Genomic DNA, 19,630 nt, shown 5'->3' with positions numbered 1-19,630 from the left:
AAGATGTTAAGACAAAACACAATTAGTCAAGCTCGAGAGACCATATGTAAGGAATACGCCAACCACCAACCTGTCCTGTAGAAGCTTCACTTTCACCAACTACAAGTATGTAGTTGTACTGAGCAAGCTGAGCTTCTCGTACCTACACACACCACAATCATCACTCTTAGATCAATCTTACCAAACAGCCAGCCACAAGAACATTAAAACTGTTACCTTTTTATCTATCTTTCTGTCTGTTACACATCAACATAGTATCCAGCTTCATAAATTTTCAGTTCCATTTACATTTCACAGATTAACAAAAGTAAGAGAGCGTCCATGGTCTAACTAATCAATCATCAAACGTTAGAGGAAAGAAAGAGAAGGGAACTTGATATGGTCAAACTTGAGACCCATTCTCTTACCACCGTCCTGTCCTGCACACAGAGCTGTGTAAGAACGAAAGAAGAGAGCAATCGAATGAATGAACTCCAAACAAGCACTCACCTGGGAGATGATTGAAGTAACACAAAACCTCGATGTGCTTCCCGTCTCTGGGAGATCTGCTATAAGCTGCCATTACCCGGAAAAATGGTCAATTTTTGCATCCTAGCCTCGATAATCGGAGTCGTACAACAATGTTTTTCTCCTTCCCTTGGCAAAACTACAAAATGATCCAATGAGAGAGAGACTGTGATTCGAAACTTATACATGAATCTGCATCAGCTAACATTAACAAGTCAACACAACGATGTTGAGGTTGGATCAATCAAACCGTGACTCAACAGACTTCAAGGAAGAACCAAAGAGGATGAAAGAGGCAAAAAGGATGATGTTCTTTGGGAATGGAACAAGATCCAAAGCAAAAGGTCCATGAGCCATCAAAGAATAAGTCAGCAAGTTAGAGAATCAAATCAAAGCATGATCCTTTTTATCAATAAGGAAACAGCAAAAGACGGAAGAGTTTCGATAGCTTCCAGGCTCACCCCTGTAATCACCCTGCGAATTCCTAGCAAAGAGAGAAGACGAAGCGGGTGAGAGAGAGAGAGCCATGTTGAATGAATGACACGTGCCCCGAAAACACCGTCTCTTGCGCGTCCTCATTAAGGAACGTCTCTTCCTTAATTAGCTATTTTTTATTTTTTTTTAAACGTAAATACACTAAAGACGCTAGCTAAGACACCGCGATAAAGGTGCTCTTACGGACCCATTCTTGTGTACTGGCGCAGTAGACAATCATTTTAAGAAGAGTAACCTTCCTTAACACTCATTTAGGCAGCATAAACTGTAGATAAAAAACATGTCCGCCTGGCTTCAAGGTCATTTTAACAATCTCCAATTATGTTTATTAAAGTCGTTCATTGTACCATTCCTTGGGCGGAATCAGTAAAACTCTTGGGTTACCTACCTAATAAAAATCTAATAAATCATATGCATCCCATTGGAAGAAGATTGTTCTCCAAAACTGAATTAAATTACATGATACAATGTAGATTTTTCTAAAACATGTACGGATCTATAAACTCAAAATATTTTAATCATTCAAAAAACATTTTTCATGTTTTGAACACATTTGTAAGTGGTAGAAACTTTTCTTTATGTTCAAACTTGTTCCAGTTTGCAGTAAACAATGTTAAATCTTTATAGTTTCATTTACATGCCAAGATGATGTTCGGGAATCAAAGGGCATCCGTAACAAAAAGAAAAGTATATTCCTATTTACATCTAAACAATATGTCAATTTTTTTTTACTTTTCCTTTTTCTATACAATTTTTCCACAGTTATGTTTGTTCTTCTGTATGTGAACATGAAGCTGAATTTGTGGTGAAATAAATAAACGAATAACAACATCACCTTCTATTCCAACTCTTTTGCAATACCTTCGTTAGAGCATCATTGACCCTATAATCCTTCTGGGTTTCTTAAAAAAAAAAAAATTTGTCTAATTATAAAAAAAAATTTAAAACCGCACCAATCGCGGACCGGCACGTGTCGGTGGGTCCGCGAACAGTGCAAAAAACCCACCACAATAGATCCTTATCTCATGCCTTTCTGTCACCGATTTTATAATTTTGGTGGGACCCACACACTAATTTTGGTAAAGAAACCTCATTAACAAACCTCGATAATCATGGGCTTAGGTCTTTCTGATATCGAGCTACCTTCTTCAGACCTCACGCTCTCTTCTTCTGATCTCAAGTTCTCTTCCTTGCCATGTACAACTCCGAACTCAGTCTCTGTTCCATGACCCTCTAGAGGAGTCACCTGATCACCTTGTGTAGTGTTCCTTGGACTCTGGAATGATCTGTGGCATAGTATTAGTGTCGAGAGAAAAAAAACTAGTGAGAGTAAGCAGATTCCAGAAACTCACTCTCTCATCACTTGTTGGGGTTTTGAAGACTGGAGATAACCCCACACTGGAACCAAACCTCTTGTCCTTGCTTCAACCGTTCTTGTTTGGATTCCTTCAATCTCCATCTCCCCTCCTCCACAACCATTACTCTCTTCATCCACATCCAACACCCACTCTTGAAACCTAAACCTGTTTTTGTGCAAAATCAAAAGTATTAGACACATCCACACACCAACACATTAAGATCATTATCTCTCTCAAGAAATAAAAGGAAGAGAGTTTTACATTTCTCCTTCCTCATAATGGTAACTGACTCGGCTCATACATTTGCAGTTCTGCTTCAGACATGTACATCTGATGCTTATCCTCCACACGAGCCTTTCCTCTCTTAGTAACTTTCCAAGACTCATCAGCACTCTGCTCCTAACAATCTCCGGAAACACTTTACTCTTAGAATCCGAACTTGCCCCACCTCCATATACATCACTGTGTTGATCTTGCATCTCTCTTCTAGATTGGTTCTGGATCATGGACCACCTTCTTATTGGCTCAAACCGAACTGAAATTATCTGATCCGAAATCAAACTAAAAAACACAATAACCTGAACGGTTACCATCTTAAAATATTGCGGCCGGACCAAACGAGACCAAATTGATAATCAAATTCATAGAAAGATAACCTTCTTATATATAGTTGAGATATATATACTGATGAATGATAAAAGTAAAAAAACTTCTTTTTCAGTAAATAAACATCTCTAAAAAGCCAATGTGTCATTGGGACTTGTGTATAAAAGTTGAAAGCCGAACCTAACAATAGTTTTATATCTTCTATTCTAGGTATTCCGCAAGCTCGGGTCTAGGTTATGGAGTACATAATAGCCACAAGGGAGAGAACGGTAAGTGATCGACAATAGAGTTATATATATTTTGGGGATTAGATTTTTGGTCGTTTTGGCTCTCTCTCTCTCTATTTTAACGTGGTTGATTGTGGTTGTAGGAGTTAGTAGAGCTGACGAAAACAGTGCATCGTATGGGTTTGTCAGGGGAGCACGGAACATGGAATGAATTTCTAAATTTTTACGACCCAAGAAGCGCAGATATATGCTTTGATCCCAATTCACGACCAGACCCTGCCTTGATCCAGTTCCTTACTTCAATCAACAAGAAAGACGATTCCAGGGTACAATTGTTTATTCAAATTACTCCTTTTTTTTTTGTGTGGACCGACTTGAAATTGTTTTTCTTTTTCTTTGTTTCCAGAAATTGGCTTTGCTTTTGAATCCAGCCGACCCCAGGTTTGCGACTACTCATACAAATACCCGAACGAGACAGCTGAGCAGGTTTGTTGTCTTCTTTGTTCTGTCGGGAGTTTTTTTTTTTTTTTTCCTTTTTTGAATTCGTTTTCATCAACTCTCTCTCTCTCTCTCTCTATTTATATTTACTTGCAGAGATTAGTTCGAAAGACTCTTACACATGACGAGTACCCATTCGACTTTTTGATCCCGTATAACTCCAAGGACTGGGTCCTTACGGGGATCATAGGGAGCCCACTTCGTGAACCTATTAGCCGTTTCGCACCAATTATTTCCTATTCTTTCCGCTCAGGGAAGCCTTTTGATATTAGCAAAACCGAGATGATTGCCGTTTGTTGCGAGAAGGTTCTCTGTCTAGATAACACTGAAGCTGCTGTTAGAGTTGCTGCTGTTGACCGCAATCTCAAGGTTTCTTCTTTTTTTTTTTTTTTTTTTTAATTATTAAGAATCCTTTCCTTCCTCTAATCAGATAGTACTAATAATAATTCATCAAATCAACTAGGTGATTCTTGATGTGCTTGTCGAACCAAATCAGCCTGTTATCAACTACAGGACTAGCATTACCGGACTCGATTCTCGTGTTCTTCATTTATCAAATGCTACTCCTTTGTCAGATATACAGGTAGGTAGTAGACTTTTTTCCAGTTTTTTGTTAGTTTTTTTCCTTCTTTTTTTTTTTGCCGGTCATCATCATCTTGTGTATCATTTTGCTCAGGAAAAATTGCTGGGATTATTACCCACGGGAACTATAATGGTCGGTCACCTTTTGAACAAGGATCTCAAAGGTATAATACATCTTTCTTCTCTTCTTTTCCACCTTTTATTAGTGTGTACTGACTTGTGACTTTACTCAAATCAGCTTTAAAGATGGATCATGCAAGAGTTATCGATACCTCTCTATTGTTCAAGTATGATATCTCTCCTTGTATCGGAAAGCTTCCAAGGCCCTCTTTAGATCACCTGTGCAAGTCTGTTTTGGGATACGAAATACCGAAATCTCGTGGCAGATGTGTTCATGAAGCTATAGCTTCAATGAAACTTGTGCTTGCTATATTGGAGCACGGAGCACGCACCTCTGTTCCACTACCTGATGAGGTAAAGGCTGTGGAAATTTTTTTTTTTTTCTTTTTCTAATTACATCTAAATTCAATGGAAAAGACCGAACATAATTCTCTCTCTATCTATCCATGCAGATGTTGAAAACTGATGAGTCAGGACTCTTGCCAATGAAGAAGAATGTTCTTTCTAAGCGACCCATGAGAAACAATGCGTCCCCACCCTGGTGTAAACCATCGTGGAAGTCAGCCTTGTGAGAGCCAACTTTCGCAAAGTGAAGAATAAACTCATAAGAGAACCGTGAAAAGCTGTATCCTGGAAGATAGCCTATCGGAATGCTCTTGCCCTTTTACTATCTCCTAATTTGCAATGTTTCTAAACGTGCTTGTATTAATGTTCTCCTTAACTTAGTTATTAGCTACTGGTAATTAAAACGTGAAAAATGATTATCCTAAGAAGTTCTACTTGATCGAATTTTTCTTTCAAGAACATGTGGTCTCACAGCAGAATTGGTCATGGCGGTGGTACTTTCTTTGTTGGATATTTCTTCAATTGTTATTTCCGGGATGAGGAAAACAGAAACTTTTGCTGTTTGTCACATTAAGCCAATGTGAATAGGAAAGGAATGTTGGAATTAAAGAATTTGCTTACTCGCATGTTTCGAAAAAAATGTACGTTTTGGAGATTTTCTCACGATATGCATGTTGAAGAAAGGGGCCATGCCATATTGCCATATGCCAAAGACCATTTCAAACGCTTTATTATTATCAAATACCTTGATAGGAATCTTTCGTTTTTCTTCCATTACAAAATGTTTTTAACAACCAACAAAAAAAACATAATCAAGCTTGAGTTCTTGAAACCAGCTAATGATCTTGAGTTTCAAACTTAAGATCTACGATGGTTTCTTTCTGGCGGATATGATTATGAGTGCAAGTTCAGATACACGTTCGGGTTCGGATCGGTATTTCAAATTTTCAGGTATCTAGGTATAGGAGTATAGAATCCGTATTCGAATTCGATATTCATGTACTTCGGATTGAATATTTTTAGTTCGGATTCGGTTATTTCGGATCAGATTCGGATATTTAGTTTTTTTTTAATAATTAAATTCTTTATTTCTCAAGTTTCTTGTATTTAAAAATATAACTTATATTTTTAATAAATTAAATGATTAATAGATTTGGAGATAACATTTTAAAAATAAAAGACACTAATTCGGTTGTTTTTAAAATTTAGATGTAATTTTGTTAATGCATGAAACTAAAATCTTGACATGCATTTTAGGTGAGTATCAAATTATTTTGTCCATAATTATATATATCTTATATGATTTCAAAGTATGTACCGCATCAATATAAATATTTAAATAAAATGAGAGAAGTAGTAAACAAGAAAAATAAGGTTAATTATACATAATTACATATGTTTGGTTATCTGTGGATATCCGTTTGGGTTCGAATATCCGGTCTCTCTTAATTTAATATCCGTTTGGCTATTTTATTAATTCGGTTTGGATTTTTCTGGTTTTGGTTCAGGTACGGATTCATATATCGGATAATATTCTCACGCCTTTATACGATGTAGTCATCTATATCAACCTCAATCTACAGAAAAAACAAAAACAACTCTCAGTACGAAACCAATATTGAACAAATTGACATTTTCAACGTAATACCACTTCGGAACCATCTACATATTAACATTTTCAATGTTAATTGAGCAGGCCTATAACCCCAAGAAGTATCTTTATAGGAATAACAACTCTTAGTGTGTGTAGTTGCAATATTCACTCGAATAACATTGACAAATACATTTTGCTCGAAGCAATGAATCTATCTTGTCCAAAGAACATCTCCCAGTTAGTTTTTCATGTGGTTAGGGTTTTAATACCAGTGTCTAAATTTATTAATGAAAAAGTTGACAAAAAGATTCTACTGTATAGTCTGTACTATTCCAAAGTCCATCCCGAGACGAGCGTAACAACAGTCGCGTTTCTGACCAAAAAGTAACGCAACAATATTGCTCCATGTTTACGGACCCATTCTTGCGTACTGGCGCATTAGACAATCATTTTAAGAAGATTAACCTTCCTTAACACTCATTTAGGCAGCTTAAACCGTTGATAAACAACCAAGCGCTCGTAGCTTGGTGGTAAAGGAGGTACAGCTGTACTGTCTGTCATCCGGGTTCGAGCCTTGGCCACAACGGATTTAACATCCCTTCCGTTGGGGCGCTGGACCCCTTTCAGGAGGATAGGTGGGAATGTGGCTGCCCAGATACCAGAGTTATCAAAAAAAAAAAAAAAAAACCGTTGATAAACAAACATGTCCGCCTAGCATCAATGTCATTTTGAAAATCTGCAATTCTGTTCATTAAAAAAATTCATTGTACCATTCCTTGGGCGTAATCAGAGCCGGTTCAGGAAGGAGGACAAACAGTGCATCCGCCCGGGATCCACCCTAAAACTAATAAAATTTAACGATAAAAGGGTGTGTCCAATTTTTTTTAAACAAGAGCCAATAATTTTTTTTTTATCATCTATAATTCATACAAAAAAAAACATTGTCCTTGGACCCAACGAAAAGTTAAGCCGGCCTTGGACGTATCAGTAAAACTCTCAGGTTACCTACCTAATAAAATCTAATAAGTCACATGCATACCATTGAAAGAAGATTATTCTCCAAAATTGAGTTAAATTACATATATAATGTAGATTTTCAAAAACTCAAAATATTTTAATCATTCAAAAAACGTTTTTCATGCTTTGAACACATTTGTAAGTGGTAGAAACTTTTCTTTATGTTCAAACTTGTTCCAGTGTGCAGTAAACAGAGTAGGGCATCGGTAACAAAAAGAAAAAGTATATTCCTATTTACATCTAAACAATATGTCAATTTTTTTTTACTTTTTCTTTTTCTATACAATTTTTCCACAGTTATGTTTGTTCTTCTGTATGTTGAACTTGAAGCTGAATTTGTGGTGAAATAAATAAACGAATAACAACATCCATCACCTTCTATTCCAACTCTTTTGTAATACCTTCATTATCTCCAGGCGTGCTTTAGGTCTCTTCTTCTGATATCGAGCTCCCTTCTTCAGACCTCACGCTCTCTTCTTCTGATCTCAAGTTCTCTTCCTTGCCATGTACAACTCCGAACTCGGTCTCTGTTCCATGACCCTCTAGGGGAGTCACCTGATCACCTTGTGTAGTGTTCCTTGGACTCTGGAATGATCTGTGGCATAGTATTAGTGTCAAGAGAAGAAAAAAACAAGTAGTGAGAGTAAGCAGATTCCAGAAACTCACTCTCTCATCACTTGTTGGGGTTTTGGAGACTGGAGATAACCCCAAACTGGAACCAAACCTCTTGTCCTTGCTTCAACCGTTCTTGTTTGGATTCCTTCAATCTCCATCTCCCCTCCTCCACCATTACTCTCTTCATCCACATCCAACACCCACTCTTGAAACCTAAACTGTTTTGTGCAAAACACAAAGAATTAGACACATCCACACACAAACACATTAAGATCATTATCTCTCTCAAGAAACAAAAGGAAGAGAGTTTTACATTTCTCCTTCCCCATAATGGTAACTGACTCGGCTCATACATTTGCAGTTGCTTCAGACATGTACATCTGATGCTTATCCTCCACACGAGCCTTTCCTCTCTTAGTAACTTTCCAAGACTCATCAGCACTCTGCTTCCTAACGATCTCCGGAAACACTTTACTCTTAGAATCCGAACTTGCCCCACCTCCATATACATCACTGTGTTGATCTTGCATCTCTCTTCTAGATTGGTTCTGGATCATGGACCACCTTCTTATTGGCTCAACCGCCACTTTCCCTTCAGTCTCTGAACCAGACTCAAAATCAAACCTGCTATCTCATGACCACCATCCCCAACCTGATTTGCCTTTAACGCATACTGAGTCATACATCCAGAAGGAGCAAACACTAGAAGATTCCTCTTTAAGCTATTATCAGAAGCAGGAGAAGAGCCATAGAGGAGGTTGTTCTTATTCTGTTCGACGGAGTAACAGAAAGCTGATGCGGTTGCACCAGGAAGAGAGCCTCCAACCATTCCAGCTGCTGCAGCTGCAGCACCGCTCATTGTTCCCATCCATCCGCTGATGTTTCCATTCTTATCCTATTAACCGCTGATAGAGGAATAGGAGCGTTTCCTTCTCCCTCGGGATTAATCTCAAACAGATGACTTGTCCCTCTTGAAGAGCTAATGGCTATCAAACTGCTGTCATTGCCGAAACTGATGTCTTGTATCACCTGAAATAGAAACCTCCTTCAGATTAATCCTAATCCTAATCAATAGGTGAGGTCTAATCTCAAACTGATGTCTTACTTACCGCATTAGTAAATCCACGCTGGAGTCTGAACAGATGCACAAAAGACGCATCACCACTTGCACTTGTAGAGGCTCTCGGCATTATCCTGAAGACGTTAATATTATGTCCCTGAATCGAAGCAGTCACCAAAAGCATGCCGCTTGGATCAAAGCTCAAAGCTGAAATAGGACTCTGTGTGCCTTAAAACTGCGTTATAACGCTTTTGCTTATAATATCTTTGATTATAACCTGCACACACCACACCACAAACATATATATAAATATATATATGTATAAAAGCACAGATCAATGGATCATTAACCAGAGGAGGATTTGGAGTATATACCATCCCTACGCTATCTGCGTCTACCACGTTGTCATTAGCAACACCAATGCCTTTCAAACAGGAATATACGGATTAGGCAAAACCTCCGAGCAGTACCTAGAGAATGACTTGTACCCTTTGTCACCAAGCGTCACGATCCCAGAAGCGATCTGCCTGCTAGATTCTCTTGCAAACTGCGCAACACTCGGTGACGATGACAGTGTGATGAGTTCCGGATTGAATAGCGTGGAAGTTGAGTCAGCGACACGGCTTCCGCTATAAGCAATCCACCGTGGACCAACGGCGAGAGGACCGTATCCAACCCCAAGGAGCCATAGGCTATTGAGTTAGTGACAATCATGTACTCCTTCACCAATGTCTTAGCGTCAAAACAATGTATCTAACAAAGTTCAATGGCACTTGTTAGTTACAAATCACAAAAAACAGAATCAGACATAATAGGACAAAACTCGAACCTGAGATGCTTGGAGTACAGCAACAATCCGAGAACTACACCTAACGGTATAGATAACAGACCGGAACCTCAACGTATGGACATAAGACTGAGACTTTAACGAGAGTAGACATGCACATTCGTAGGAACCACCACGGTTTCGCTTCCAGGGCTGTCGGAAACGCTCTGCTCTTCCCAAGAACTGTCACCACAGACAGCCAAAAGCGGACGGCTCTCGGAGAACCTATCGTCAACTCCTCCGATGTTATAGGGTTCGGTAGCATTTGCATGAATGACGCTTGTCCATCGTCGTGGGAAGAGACAAAACATGAACGTTATCCGTTTCTTCAACATCCCAAATTTGGAAACCGGAGTGAAACGCAAGTAAGAGAACTCTCCGTGTGTCGCCGTCTTCTTTCTCCAGCTTATCAAACCCCGCCCATAGTACCTAAATAAAGAATCCAACTTTTAAATAAAACAGAACACTCCACAACCTTATAAAGGTTCGATCTTTTTAAAGCTTTTAAAACAAATGAAACAAACCCATTATAGAAAGCTCCTAACTTTGACAAACATCACAGGTAAAGTTCCAATTTTTGCATAAAAAAAAAAAAAAGTTCCAAGATTTCGAGAAAGCAAAACAGCCCACAACCTAAAAGGTCCAATCTTTTAAAAGCTATCAAACAAATGAAGCAAACCCATTATATAACTTTGGATAACAACACAGATAAAGTTGCTTAATTTGCAATTTATTTATTTTTAACCTGATCGTGAAGAGATTCAACGTCACGGTTAACGGCGGAAGAAGCGGCGGATGCGGCGGAGCGAGCGACGGTGGAAGCACCAGAGGAAATGACACGAAACAGAGCACGGAACGAGGTCCGAGCTGATCGAGACACAACTCCTCCGTCGGAAGTTGTCGGCTTCGGAGAAACGTCGCCGTGTTTCCTCATAACTCGTTACCCTTCTCCAATTCAATATCTATACGCCTGAGATTGCTTCCAATTTTCTGATTTTTGTGAAGATTAAAGCTTTGATCAAAGCAAAGAAATTGAAAATTTGCAAAACCCTGAAGAAAGAATCAGCGATCGAGCTGAAAATAGTTAAGCTGAATCGTTAAGGAAGAAGATGATGGTGATGATATAATACCTAAAATCGAAAGAAAGAAAAAAGACGAAGAAATAAAGCAGTAATTTTGTGTGTGTTTTGATGGAAAATTGAGGCAGAGAAAATGAAAATGAGAAACCCAGAAAGAAGGGATTTAGCGTGTCCGAAAGGAGGAATCAGATTAGGAAACGTTTAGGAACAAGAAAGGGGGAAAATATGTTACGGTAAGAGACCAAACCTCTTTCTATTTTCATTTAATTGGTTTTTTCTTATTTATTTTTTTTTTAAATGAAAAACCAATATCAAGAGGATTAACATCTCTTTTACGTATCGTCTTTGATTTACTACAGAGAGGGGGACAGCGACTCACCTTGCACGTCTCTTTTCCTGTTATTTATTTATATAAAATTAATAATTGTTAAATGTTTGTTATACCAATAATTAAACCAAAAAACCTTCCATATATTAATTGAACCAAGTTAGCTTATTTTTAAATTCATCATTCATTCTACCCTAAATGCTAACCCAATCAAAAATCCACCAAAGTTACTACGACGTGGGCTATTCTTTTATTATTTTATTTTCCGTGACGTGTGCCAAGTCTTACATGAAGAATTTCATTACTTTACTTTTTCTATTTCTATATTTTAAACTAGTTGTATGGGTTAAATATTTAAGATTCACAACTCGGTTTAAAGATAATTACGTATTAGATGTATCTTAATGTAGAGAAATACAAGTGTCTCTGGTTCAAGTATCTGGCATGAAGAGAAAGAGGAAATCTCTTCCGAATAGGCGTTACTCTCTGTGTTTTGGTTTGATTACCTCAAAAGATATTTGCTGAAATGATCCACAAGGTTACTCTTGGTCTGGCTTCCCTCTAACTTTCTCATTCTTGAGCTTCTTGTCTTTTCTTTTTTTGAACTTTGAGCTTGATGTCTTTTCACACAATGTCTCTGGTCATTCTCTTAATTTTACGTTTTAGAAGTATTCTTATGTAAAGAGGTTTGGGGTCGTATGGGAATGAAGGGAAGGAAGAAATCTCTGTCTTGTGTCTAAGCCATGATTGCATATGGTTAAGCCATATATGTATAGTTGTGTGTACCAAAAAGATATTTGTCATTGGCCCCTGCCTACTGTTTGCGATTCTTCTCCATTCAAATCCAATGCGAAACAACGATTAAACAAGAACGTAGGGAACAATAAATTACATCATTTGACATAAAAAGTCACTAAAAACTACATGAAGCAAATATAATATCACATAAAAATTCATCACTTGGAAGCAATATATGTAATAATGTAACTATTTTCGTTAGCTTAAAGAAAGAAAAGAAAACTAAACATAAGCTCATATGATCATTTCCTAAGGAACGCCATCAATTGCAGAATGTTGTCATCTTTTCCAGAATTTTATGAGCAGCTGACAACGGATTTATTCTATTTATTAGTATTCTTGTCCTTTCATGACTCATTTTGAAGTGTACGTATTTAAGCATTCTCCATAGATTGACACGATCTATCCAGCGAACCAGGAACCTTTTTCACACCATGCATAAGTCAATAAAAAAAAACTTTGTCAACCTAAGTCAATAAATGCTTGATGACTGAAGTTGGGATCATGTAACTGCAAATAAAAACCAAAACAAACAAATGTTAGTCGACCCTTTTGTTTACAAAACTCGGACTTTGGAAAAATTTATTCAAGACTTTTTATAACTCTATCTTTTCATAATTTAGAAAATCCTGAAAGGTTACACCCAAGACCACTATTTCCATTGTCAATAAACCGCATATGTTTTTTTTTGCGGCATATGTTTGTATTGTAAGTAGTTCGGTGGAGCTGTAACATATTCATCAGAATCAACTCTCGAATACAAATACGTTTTGTAACAGAAAAAATGTCACCATTTTCACTTGAGCACTTAACATTACTCACTACTCACTAGTCATTCTTTTATGAGTCTAAATATCAGGATCATCTTTGACCATGTACAAAAAGCAGTTAAACATGGTCCTAATTCAAAAGAAATTACGTTAAGCAACAACTTCAAGTTGTGGACTGCAGATTTTGGCTACTAATTAATTGCATATTTTATTTTGCTCCACAAGAAAATAAAAGATTCCACGACCAAAAAGAACATCCCTCTCCTAAATCACAAAAATAATAAAAATTGATGTATAATAAATAATGATTTTTTTTTTGTTTGGACACCATAAATAACGAACTGTCTTTTTCACAAGTAAAATCCAAATCCATATCTATCGTACAAAGATATTTCACTTTCTTGTGTTCGTGTCACCACACACTCATAGCAAATGGTAAGACGTACGTCCAGACAAAAGCTTCCTGATATTTATAACCATAAACTGTACTTGAATACAAAAACCACGAGGACCATTCATTCCTTATCTCTGACTCTCCAGATATCTCTTCTTCTAATTTAAAGCCACCATAGTTTCACTTCACCATCATCATCACACAAAACCTAAACGCTCTCTCTCAAATGGCGGCCGTTACTTCTACTCTCTCCCTCTCTTCCACCAAGCCTCAGAGACTTTTCGACTCCTCTTTCCATGGCTCATCCATCTCCGCATCACCTGTCTCCGTCGGTCTCAAACCACGATCTTTCTCTACCGTCTCTGTTCGCGCCACTGCTGGTTACGATCTGAACGCCTTCACTTTCGCTCCGATCAAGGAGTCGATCGTGTCTCGCGAGATGACGAGGAGGTACATGACGGATATGATCACATACGCCGAGACTGATGTTGTCGTTGTTGGCGCTGGGTCCGCTGGTTTATCATGCGCTTACGAGATCAGCAAGAACCCTAACGTTCAGGTCGCAATCATCGAACAATCTGTCAGTCCCGGTGGTGGCGCGTGGCTCGGTGGTCAGCTTTTCTCCGCCATGGTAATGTTCTCTCTCTCTCTCTTAAGAGTTAACACATTAACTTGGAAACAATGAGCCGTACTGTATCAAACCGAAAAATGGGAATCCAAACCGAACAGAATTTTATGCATGGATCTTTTATTTCTGGAACCGAAAAGCCGAACCAGAACTTTTTTGAACCAAAACCGAACAATAGATATCCAAATTTAGAATATAGTTTACATATCTAAAAATACTAATTATATTTAGTTTTGCAATAACCAAATATCCTAATAATAATTATTTATTCCAAAAATGAATTATCCAATGTTTTTTTTGTCCAAAATATTTCAAATGATCCAAACTATATTTTATTCGAAAATTTTGAATTACCCAATTTTTTTTAAAAAAAATAAAAATTATCCATAAAATTTATCCAATTAACCGAAATTATCCAGAAAATCAAATTAACCTGAAAATTTTCTCGGATATTAACCGTTCTCAAATCCGAACCGAAAAAAAAAAATAATCAAATTAAAACCACCGAATTTTATAAAGAACGAATGGATGGATGGATCGTATATCTCTAGAATTGAAAACCAAAACTCAAAATGCCAGATTTTCTGAAAATTGTGTATTCGTATTTGACAGATTGTTCGCAAACCAGCTCACTTGTTCCTTGATGAGATTGGTGTACCTTACGATGAGCAAGACAACTACGTCGTTATCAAGCACGCTGCTCTCTTCACGTCCACCATCATGAGCAAGCTTTTGGCTCGTCCCAACGTCAAGCTCTTCAACGCCGTCGCAGCCGAGGATCTGATCGTGAAAGGAAACAGAGTCGGTGGTGTGGTGACTAACTGGGCTCTTGTGTCGATGAACCACGACACACAGTCTTGCATGGACCCAAACGTCATGGAAGCCAAGATTGTTGTCAGCTCGTGCGGTCACGACGGTCCCTTTGGAGCCACTGGTGTGAAGAGGTTGAAGAGCATTGGGTTGATCGACCATGTTCCTGGGATGAAAGCTCTCGACATGAACACCGCTGAAGATGCGATTGTGAGATTGACTAGGGAGGTCGTTCCTGGTATGATCGTGACCGGTATGGAAGTTGCTGAGATTGATGGCGCACCAAGAATGGTGAGTGTCTCCCTTTCCTTGACTAATTTATGATTTAATATCCATAGTTTAAAAAATAAAAAATAATAATAATAAATAATATTCAGAGTTTTTAAGATCGTGTTCTAAGTTGATGAATTGGTAATGCAGGGACCAACCTTTGGAGCTATGATGATATCGGGACAGAAGGCGGGACACCTCGCACTGAAAGCTTTGGGACAGCCCAATGCTTTGGATGGAACCTATGTCGGAGACCTAAGCCCGGAGCTGGTGTTAGCAGCTGCTGATTCAGCTGAAACCGTAGATGCTTAAGTGCAAGGTAAGAAAATTTCCCTTGATCCTTCTGATGTGGAAGGGGTTGCAATAAAGGAGGAGTTTAGATGTTTTAAAAACTTATTTATGTTTTTGAACTTTTCTGGTGTCTTTGCTTCTTTGTAATGAAAATGTTTCTTTGGTGTCAAATTGCGTTAATTATGTTCATTCGTTATGTTGTGTTCTTCTCCGATCCTTTATTGGTTTTGTTAGTACAAGCAGCTCACTCATAACTGACAAAAACGTGACGGCTCAAGCGTTCTCTCTGAAGTCGACAAAAAATCATCTTTATTTACATAATCCGACTTATAAATACAAAGAGGTTATCCAGGAGGAAGATAAATTTTCTGTGCTTTTACCTTTTCCCTTTGTGTTGTTAATACAAAATCAAAAAAGAACACAAGGGTTTGTCACATCAAATATTACAACATGGGTTTGTATCATTGTATGAAAGACTTTAGAACGAAAAGTTGTTGTGTGCTGTGTAAGTTAGGGAATGCTTGCCACCCAAGGGATCATATATCTCTGACCAGTAAATAACTTTTTGTCGCCGGGTTTTGTGAGTTATCAGATACGTAAAAAAACAATATACACAAAAAGGCTCTACTCATGAATCTTCTCCAATGCTATTTCTGGCCTGCTATAATAACAAAATGGAAAACGATTAGAGAGACTTAAAATACAGCTAAAGAATTTACATTGTGAGTAAGATCAGTACAAACTTGTGACAGAAACAAATCTAAGAGTCTAAGAGACAAGGGAAAAACTTTAAAACCTTTTTTAGATATTTCTTGTGAAGTTTCATTGCACCAGTACAAGCTTTCTTAGCATCCAAGTTTCCCGTTATGTCATTTAAGATCTGAGCAAAACAAAAGATTATTTAGATGTTAAAGAGACAAAAACACTGTGAGATCTCTCATCATTACCTTAACAACATCATCAAGTCCTCGAGCTTCGGTCATAAGCTTAGAACTCTTGTCTTTCAAAACACTAGCCACTAAGAAAACCGAAATAGGTAATGGACCTTCTGCGCTATTCCCACCGTTCTTAATGTTCTCCCTCTCGTACTTCCCACATTGTTTTATCGACTTCGGTTTGCCTTTGGAGGAGCCTTCAGTTTTCTCTCCCTCGAACTCAGGCTCCTCGTAGAGAGAATACATCTCCGGATCATACTCTAATGCCCACATCATCTGCTCAGAAATAATATCAGTCTATATTAGCGTGCGGTCCAAGATAGATGATTCTGAGCTTATAGAAAGAGGAACTAAACCGTTACCTCCCAGAGATACAAGGAGTCGCAGAAAGAGAATTCTCTTCTGAACTGTACCATTATCATACGGATAGCAAAGAGATAGTCACCTCCTCCCAAGTTCTCTGCATTTCAAAATAAGATCTCTTTAAGCTCAACATATTACGATTATTATATATAGGCATGGGGTTCGGGTGGTTCAGGTCGGATAGTTCGGAATTCTGGTAGTTTGGTTCGGTATTCGGTATTTAAGTTTTTTACCGAAATTAACCAGAATTTTTTGTTTCAGTTATATTTTGGTTAAAAATTCGGTTAAATCAGGTAGTTTTGGTTAGTTTGGTTCGAAATTTTAGTTAATTCGTTTAGTTTGGTTCGAAATTTTGTTAACAATTTTTTTTGTTTGGAAAACCGAACTAACCAATTACCGAACCGAAAACCAAATTTTTTTATAAACCTGCTGAACTGAACCCAACTAATCAAAAATTCGGCGGGTTTGGTTCGGTTCAAAATCCCAGGCCTAATTATATGCAACAAGTGAGGGTGAGAAAGCTTTTACCTAAGTGGTGGTGAAGTTTGGGGTCAATGATCTGAGTGATTGAAGCCAAATGAGTAAGCTGTGCCTCAACTCCAACTGATCTTCCCGTGCTCCTGAAGTTTCCTCGCTTTACACAGACAGAGAGAGAGTCAAGACTCAAGACAAAACATACATGAACCGCAAAACAACATATGTAAACGTACCAATCTTCGCATCAATCTTTCAAAACACCAAAAAGCATCAGCTTCGTCTTCAAGAAGCATAATCATAGGGGAACAAAGATCACTCATTCCTGCTCACAAGAAAAACATTAGAACCAACCAACTTATACTGTGTTCGGTCTCTGAATCTAAAGGCTTTTTACCTTGGCAATACCCAACGTCATCGTCTATCCATGCGTAAAGAGCTAGAATGTCCCAAAGTTTAGACAGATTCTCCTTCTTCTCGTAGAACACCAATGTCCTATCCGTGCGGTTTACATCAAGACCTATCTGGTGAAGTGTTAGCATCCATTGGATAACTTTCTTGTCCAAGGGTCCTCTGCTCTCAAGCTCTTTGAAGAAATCAGAATCTTCACCTATCAATAATCATCTTAAAATGCTTAGTTTTACCATATCATGATGTTCAACTACGTCCTACAAACTTGTGTTACCTAAGTTTGTTTCTTGGAGTACAAGAGGATCGAGAATGGTTGACCCTTCTCGGTGATCACAGGTGCGGTAATGAAACCACCACTTCCGATGACTGGAAACATTTGTTTGCATTCCTGCTTCCAAGAAGCATACTGCGATCTGAAAAGGGAAAGTACTAAGTAAAAAAAAAAGATATAGCACCAAAAAGAATGCAAGAAGACAATATCACCTTCTACGTTGTCGGATTTGCTCTCTTTCTTCAATGTGCTCTTTGGATCATAACAACCAAGTAAGAACTCCCAGACTTCTCCTCTAATCGTTGGATGGATCCCCTAGATACCCAGTCAAGAAAGCAAGCAAATGGTGTTTTGGTATATAAGCTGACTATCAGGTATTCATTTGTGTTTGCAAACAATGTTTTTTTGAGACTTTACCCCTCGTTGGATTCGATTTAGAGTCTTTCCCATATCGAGGAACCCTTCCTGTGTAAATGCAGCTTGCCATTTTCTTACGCTTAGAGTTTTACCAGGCTGCAACAAACATAATTAAAGAAAATGAAAAGTACTGTCAGCAATGAGAACTCTGCCATTCTCTAAACCTAATCATGTGTAAGTGAAACTAAAATAGCACTGACATCAATAATATAGTAATGAATGCTATCCTCTCTTGTTATTAAAAATAAATAAATTAAGAGCACATTCCCACCTGCATAAACCTAACAAAGGCAAACAAAATCACCAAATACAACCTATGTTTAGTTTGGTTCAAAATTAATTAAAATAGCATAACATAGCATTGTTGATTACGAAACTACATAACTAGTAATGAATGCTATCATCCTCTCTTGTTATTAAAAAAACAATTAAGAGCACACTCCAAATACAATGAGGAATCTACATTTCTCTAAACAATCATGAGAAGATCAACTTAATTAACAAGCACAAATAAGAACATGTAATGCTCAATTGCTTGTTTCATCATCAAACACATGACAACACTTAATAATGGTAAAATTTTCCAACATAAAAATAAAACACTGATACAATATTAACACACACAGGAGAAGGGAATGAAACATAAAACAACACCAGAATGTCCTAATGATATAAAATAAAATAAAATAAAGTCAGCAAAGTCTGAAACTCTAATCGCCAATCTCAAAGATAACAGAAACCAATCCAAATGCTAAACAACATTTAATAAGATGACATTAGGGGAAAGGAAGATACTTTGATCTTGAATCTGGTATTGGGGACATCAGTGCACTCAGGGCGAATCTGGTAATAAGAATCTGCTGGTTCTGCCGGGGCTCCCCACATTTTTGTGCAAGTTTTTCAATCCCAAAAGATATTAAAAAATAAAAAAACAGAGAAACAATCAAGAAAATAAGTTTGGAAGAAAAGAAAAAACTGGCACCCTCTCAAAAGATCGATTCTCTCAGAAGAAAACAAATGAGAGATCTTAAGAGGGAGGGTCCAGTTTTGGAGAAAAGATCAAAGACAAAATAACTTTTTTGTTTGGGTTGCAATGTGTTACGTAATCATTTGTTTCCTCTTTACATTATTTTTTGGTTTTTTCAATTGGGTGGTGTTTGGAGAAGCAATGACTTTTGATGGTGGATATGAGGTTGGATCGTTTGGTCAAAGCTCGTTGATCTCTATCTTTAATTATCTTCAAATCCCTAATTAGTAAACGAGTTCGAGACAAGAGAGAGGAGTTTGTGGTGTTGTTGTTGACGTACCGTTAAATGTTAGGCCCAACCCAAAGTTGATTTTGGTTTATTTGAGTCGGTTTAATTTGGTTTAGACCAAACTTGATATTCTAATTCTCTCTCCTTCTTCTTTTTTGTTTTCTAAAGAATAGTTAAGAGGGTGATTTACAGATTTTGAAGTAGTTTTGGCTTTTGATTTTGGAAAAAAACCAATTTTAGACAATCAAGTTTTAAGAAAATAGATTCCCTGTATGAAAGACAGCT

At 37.6% G+C, this 19,630-nt stretch overlaps 3 protein-coding genes, 1 long non-coding RNA gene and 2 pseudogenes across 4 annotated transcripts; 2 read left to right on the top strand and 4 right to left on the bottom strand.

Annotated features, from left to right (window-relative positions):
• Positions 1–345: 345 nt before the first annotated feature.
• LOC125601253 lies at positions 346–964 on the bottom strand. The gene is made up of 3 exons (XR_007334153.1): positions 720–964; positions 490–646; positions 346–419 (listed from the first exon to the last, which is right to left on the bottom strand). It is a non-coding gene; the product is annotated as an uncharacterized LOC125601253 (long non-coding RNA).
• A 635-nt stretch (positions 965–1,599) lies between these two features.
• Positions 1,600–2,866, bottom strand: LOC125601256 (autophagy-related protein 18f-like). Its single transcript, XM_048773527.1, has 3 exons — positions 2,622–2,866; positions 2,355–2,525; positions 1,600–2,288 (listed from the first exon to the last, which is right to left on the bottom strand). Exons 1-3 carry the CDS (start codon positions 2,864–2,866, stop codon positions 2,096–2,098), a joined length of 609 nt encoding a protein of 202 aa, XP_048629484.1. The 3' UTR covers positions 1,600–2,095.
• A 275-nt stretch (positions 2,867–3,141) lies between these two features.
• On the top strand, positions 3,142–5,180 carry LOC106346009 (small RNA degrading nuclease 2-like). Its single transcript, XM_013785249.3, has 8 exons — positions 3,142–3,235; positions 3,337–3,519; positions 3,600–3,679; positions 3,788–4,060; positions 4,155–4,274; positions 4,368–4,437; positions 4,512–4,747; positions 4,846–5,180. Exons 4-8 carry the CDS (start codon positions 3,974–3,976, stop codon positions 4,963–4,965), a joined length of 633 nt encoding a protein of 210 aa, XP_013640703.2. The 5' UTR covers positions 3,142–3,235; positions 3,337–3,519; positions 3,600–3,679; positions 3,788–3,973; the 3' UTR covers positions 4,966–5,180.
• A 2,376-nt stretch (positions 5,181–7,556) lies between these two features.
• LOC125575588 lies at positions 7,557–11,068 on the bottom strand (annotated as a pseudogene).
• A 2,266-nt stretch (positions 11,069–13,334) lies between these two features.
• Positions 13,335–15,423, top strand: LOC125601255 (thiamine thiazole synthase, chloroplastic). The gene is made up of 3 exons (XM_048773526.1): positions 13,335–13,850; positions 14,460–14,948; positions 15,078–15,423. Exons 1-3 carry the CDS (start codon positions 13,446–13,448, stop codon positions 15,237–15,239), a joined length of 1,056 nt encoding a protein of 351 aa, XP_048629483.1. The 5' UTR covers positions 13,335–13,445; the 3' UTR covers positions 15,240–15,423.
• Positions 15,424–15,963: 540 nt separating this feature from the next.
• On the bottom strand, positions 15,964–19,162 carry LOC125601254 (annotated as a pseudogene).
• Positions 19,163–19,630: the final 468 nt, after the last annotated feature.

This window comes from Brassica napus, unplaced genomic scaffold (assembly GCF_020379485.1).
Source record: "Brassica napus cultivar Da-Ae unplaced genomic scaffold, Da-Ae ScsIHWf_2493;HRSCAF=3220, whole genome shotgun sequence".
In the NCBI taxonomy this organism is placed as follows: domain Eukaryota; kingdom Viridiplantae; phylum Streptophyta; class Magnoliopsida; order Brassicales; family Brassicaceae; genus Brassica; species Brassica napus.
This window is presented reverse-complemented; position numbering and strand designations above follow the sequence as displayed.

What these genes read in the sequence shown, in the direction of transcription:
- LOC106346009 (XM_013785249.3), top strand. Translation starts at nt 3,974, where the DNA reads ATGATTGCCGTTTGTTGCGAGAAGGTTCTCTGTCTAGATAACACTGAA. An exon ending in CTCCTTTGTCAGATATACAG is followed by an intron (nt 4,275 to 4,367) that starts GTAGGTAGTAGA and finishes CATTTTGCTCAG; the next exon opens with GAAAAATTGCTGGGATTATT. An exon ending in TTTGAACAAGGATCTCAAAG is followed by an intron (nt 4,438 to 4,511) that starts GTATAATACATC and finishes TACTCAAATCAG; the next exon opens with CTTTAAAGATGGATCATGCA.
- LOC125601256 (XM_048773527.1), bottom strand. Translation starts at nt 2,866, where the DNA reads ATGATCCAGAACCAATCTAGAAGAGAGATGCAAGATCAACACAGTGAT. An exon ending in CATTATGAGGAAGGAGAAAT is followed by an intron (nt 2,526 to 2,621) that starts GTAAAACTCTCT and finishes GCACAAAAACAG; the next exon opens with GTTTAGGTTTCAAGAGTGGG. An exon ending in CCCCAACAAGTGATGAGAGA is followed by an intron (nt 2,289 to 2,354) that starts GTGAGTTTCTGG and finishes ACTATGCCACAG; the next exon opens with ATCATTCCAGAGTCCAAGGA.
- LOC125601255 (XM_048773526.1), top strand. Translation starts at nt 13,446, where the DNA reads ATGGCGGCCGTTACTTCTACTCTCTCCCTCTCTTCCACCAAGCCTCAG. An exon ending in GTCAGCTTTTCTCCGCCATG is followed by an intron (nt 13,851 to 14,459) that starts GTAATGTTCTCT and finishes CGTATTTGACAG; the next exon opens with ATTGTTCGCAAACCAGCTCA. An exon ending in TTGATGGCGCACCAAGAATG is followed by an intron (nt 14,949 to 15,077) that starts GTGAGTGTCTCC and finishes TTGGTAATGCAG; the next exon opens with GGACCAACCTTTGGAGCTAT.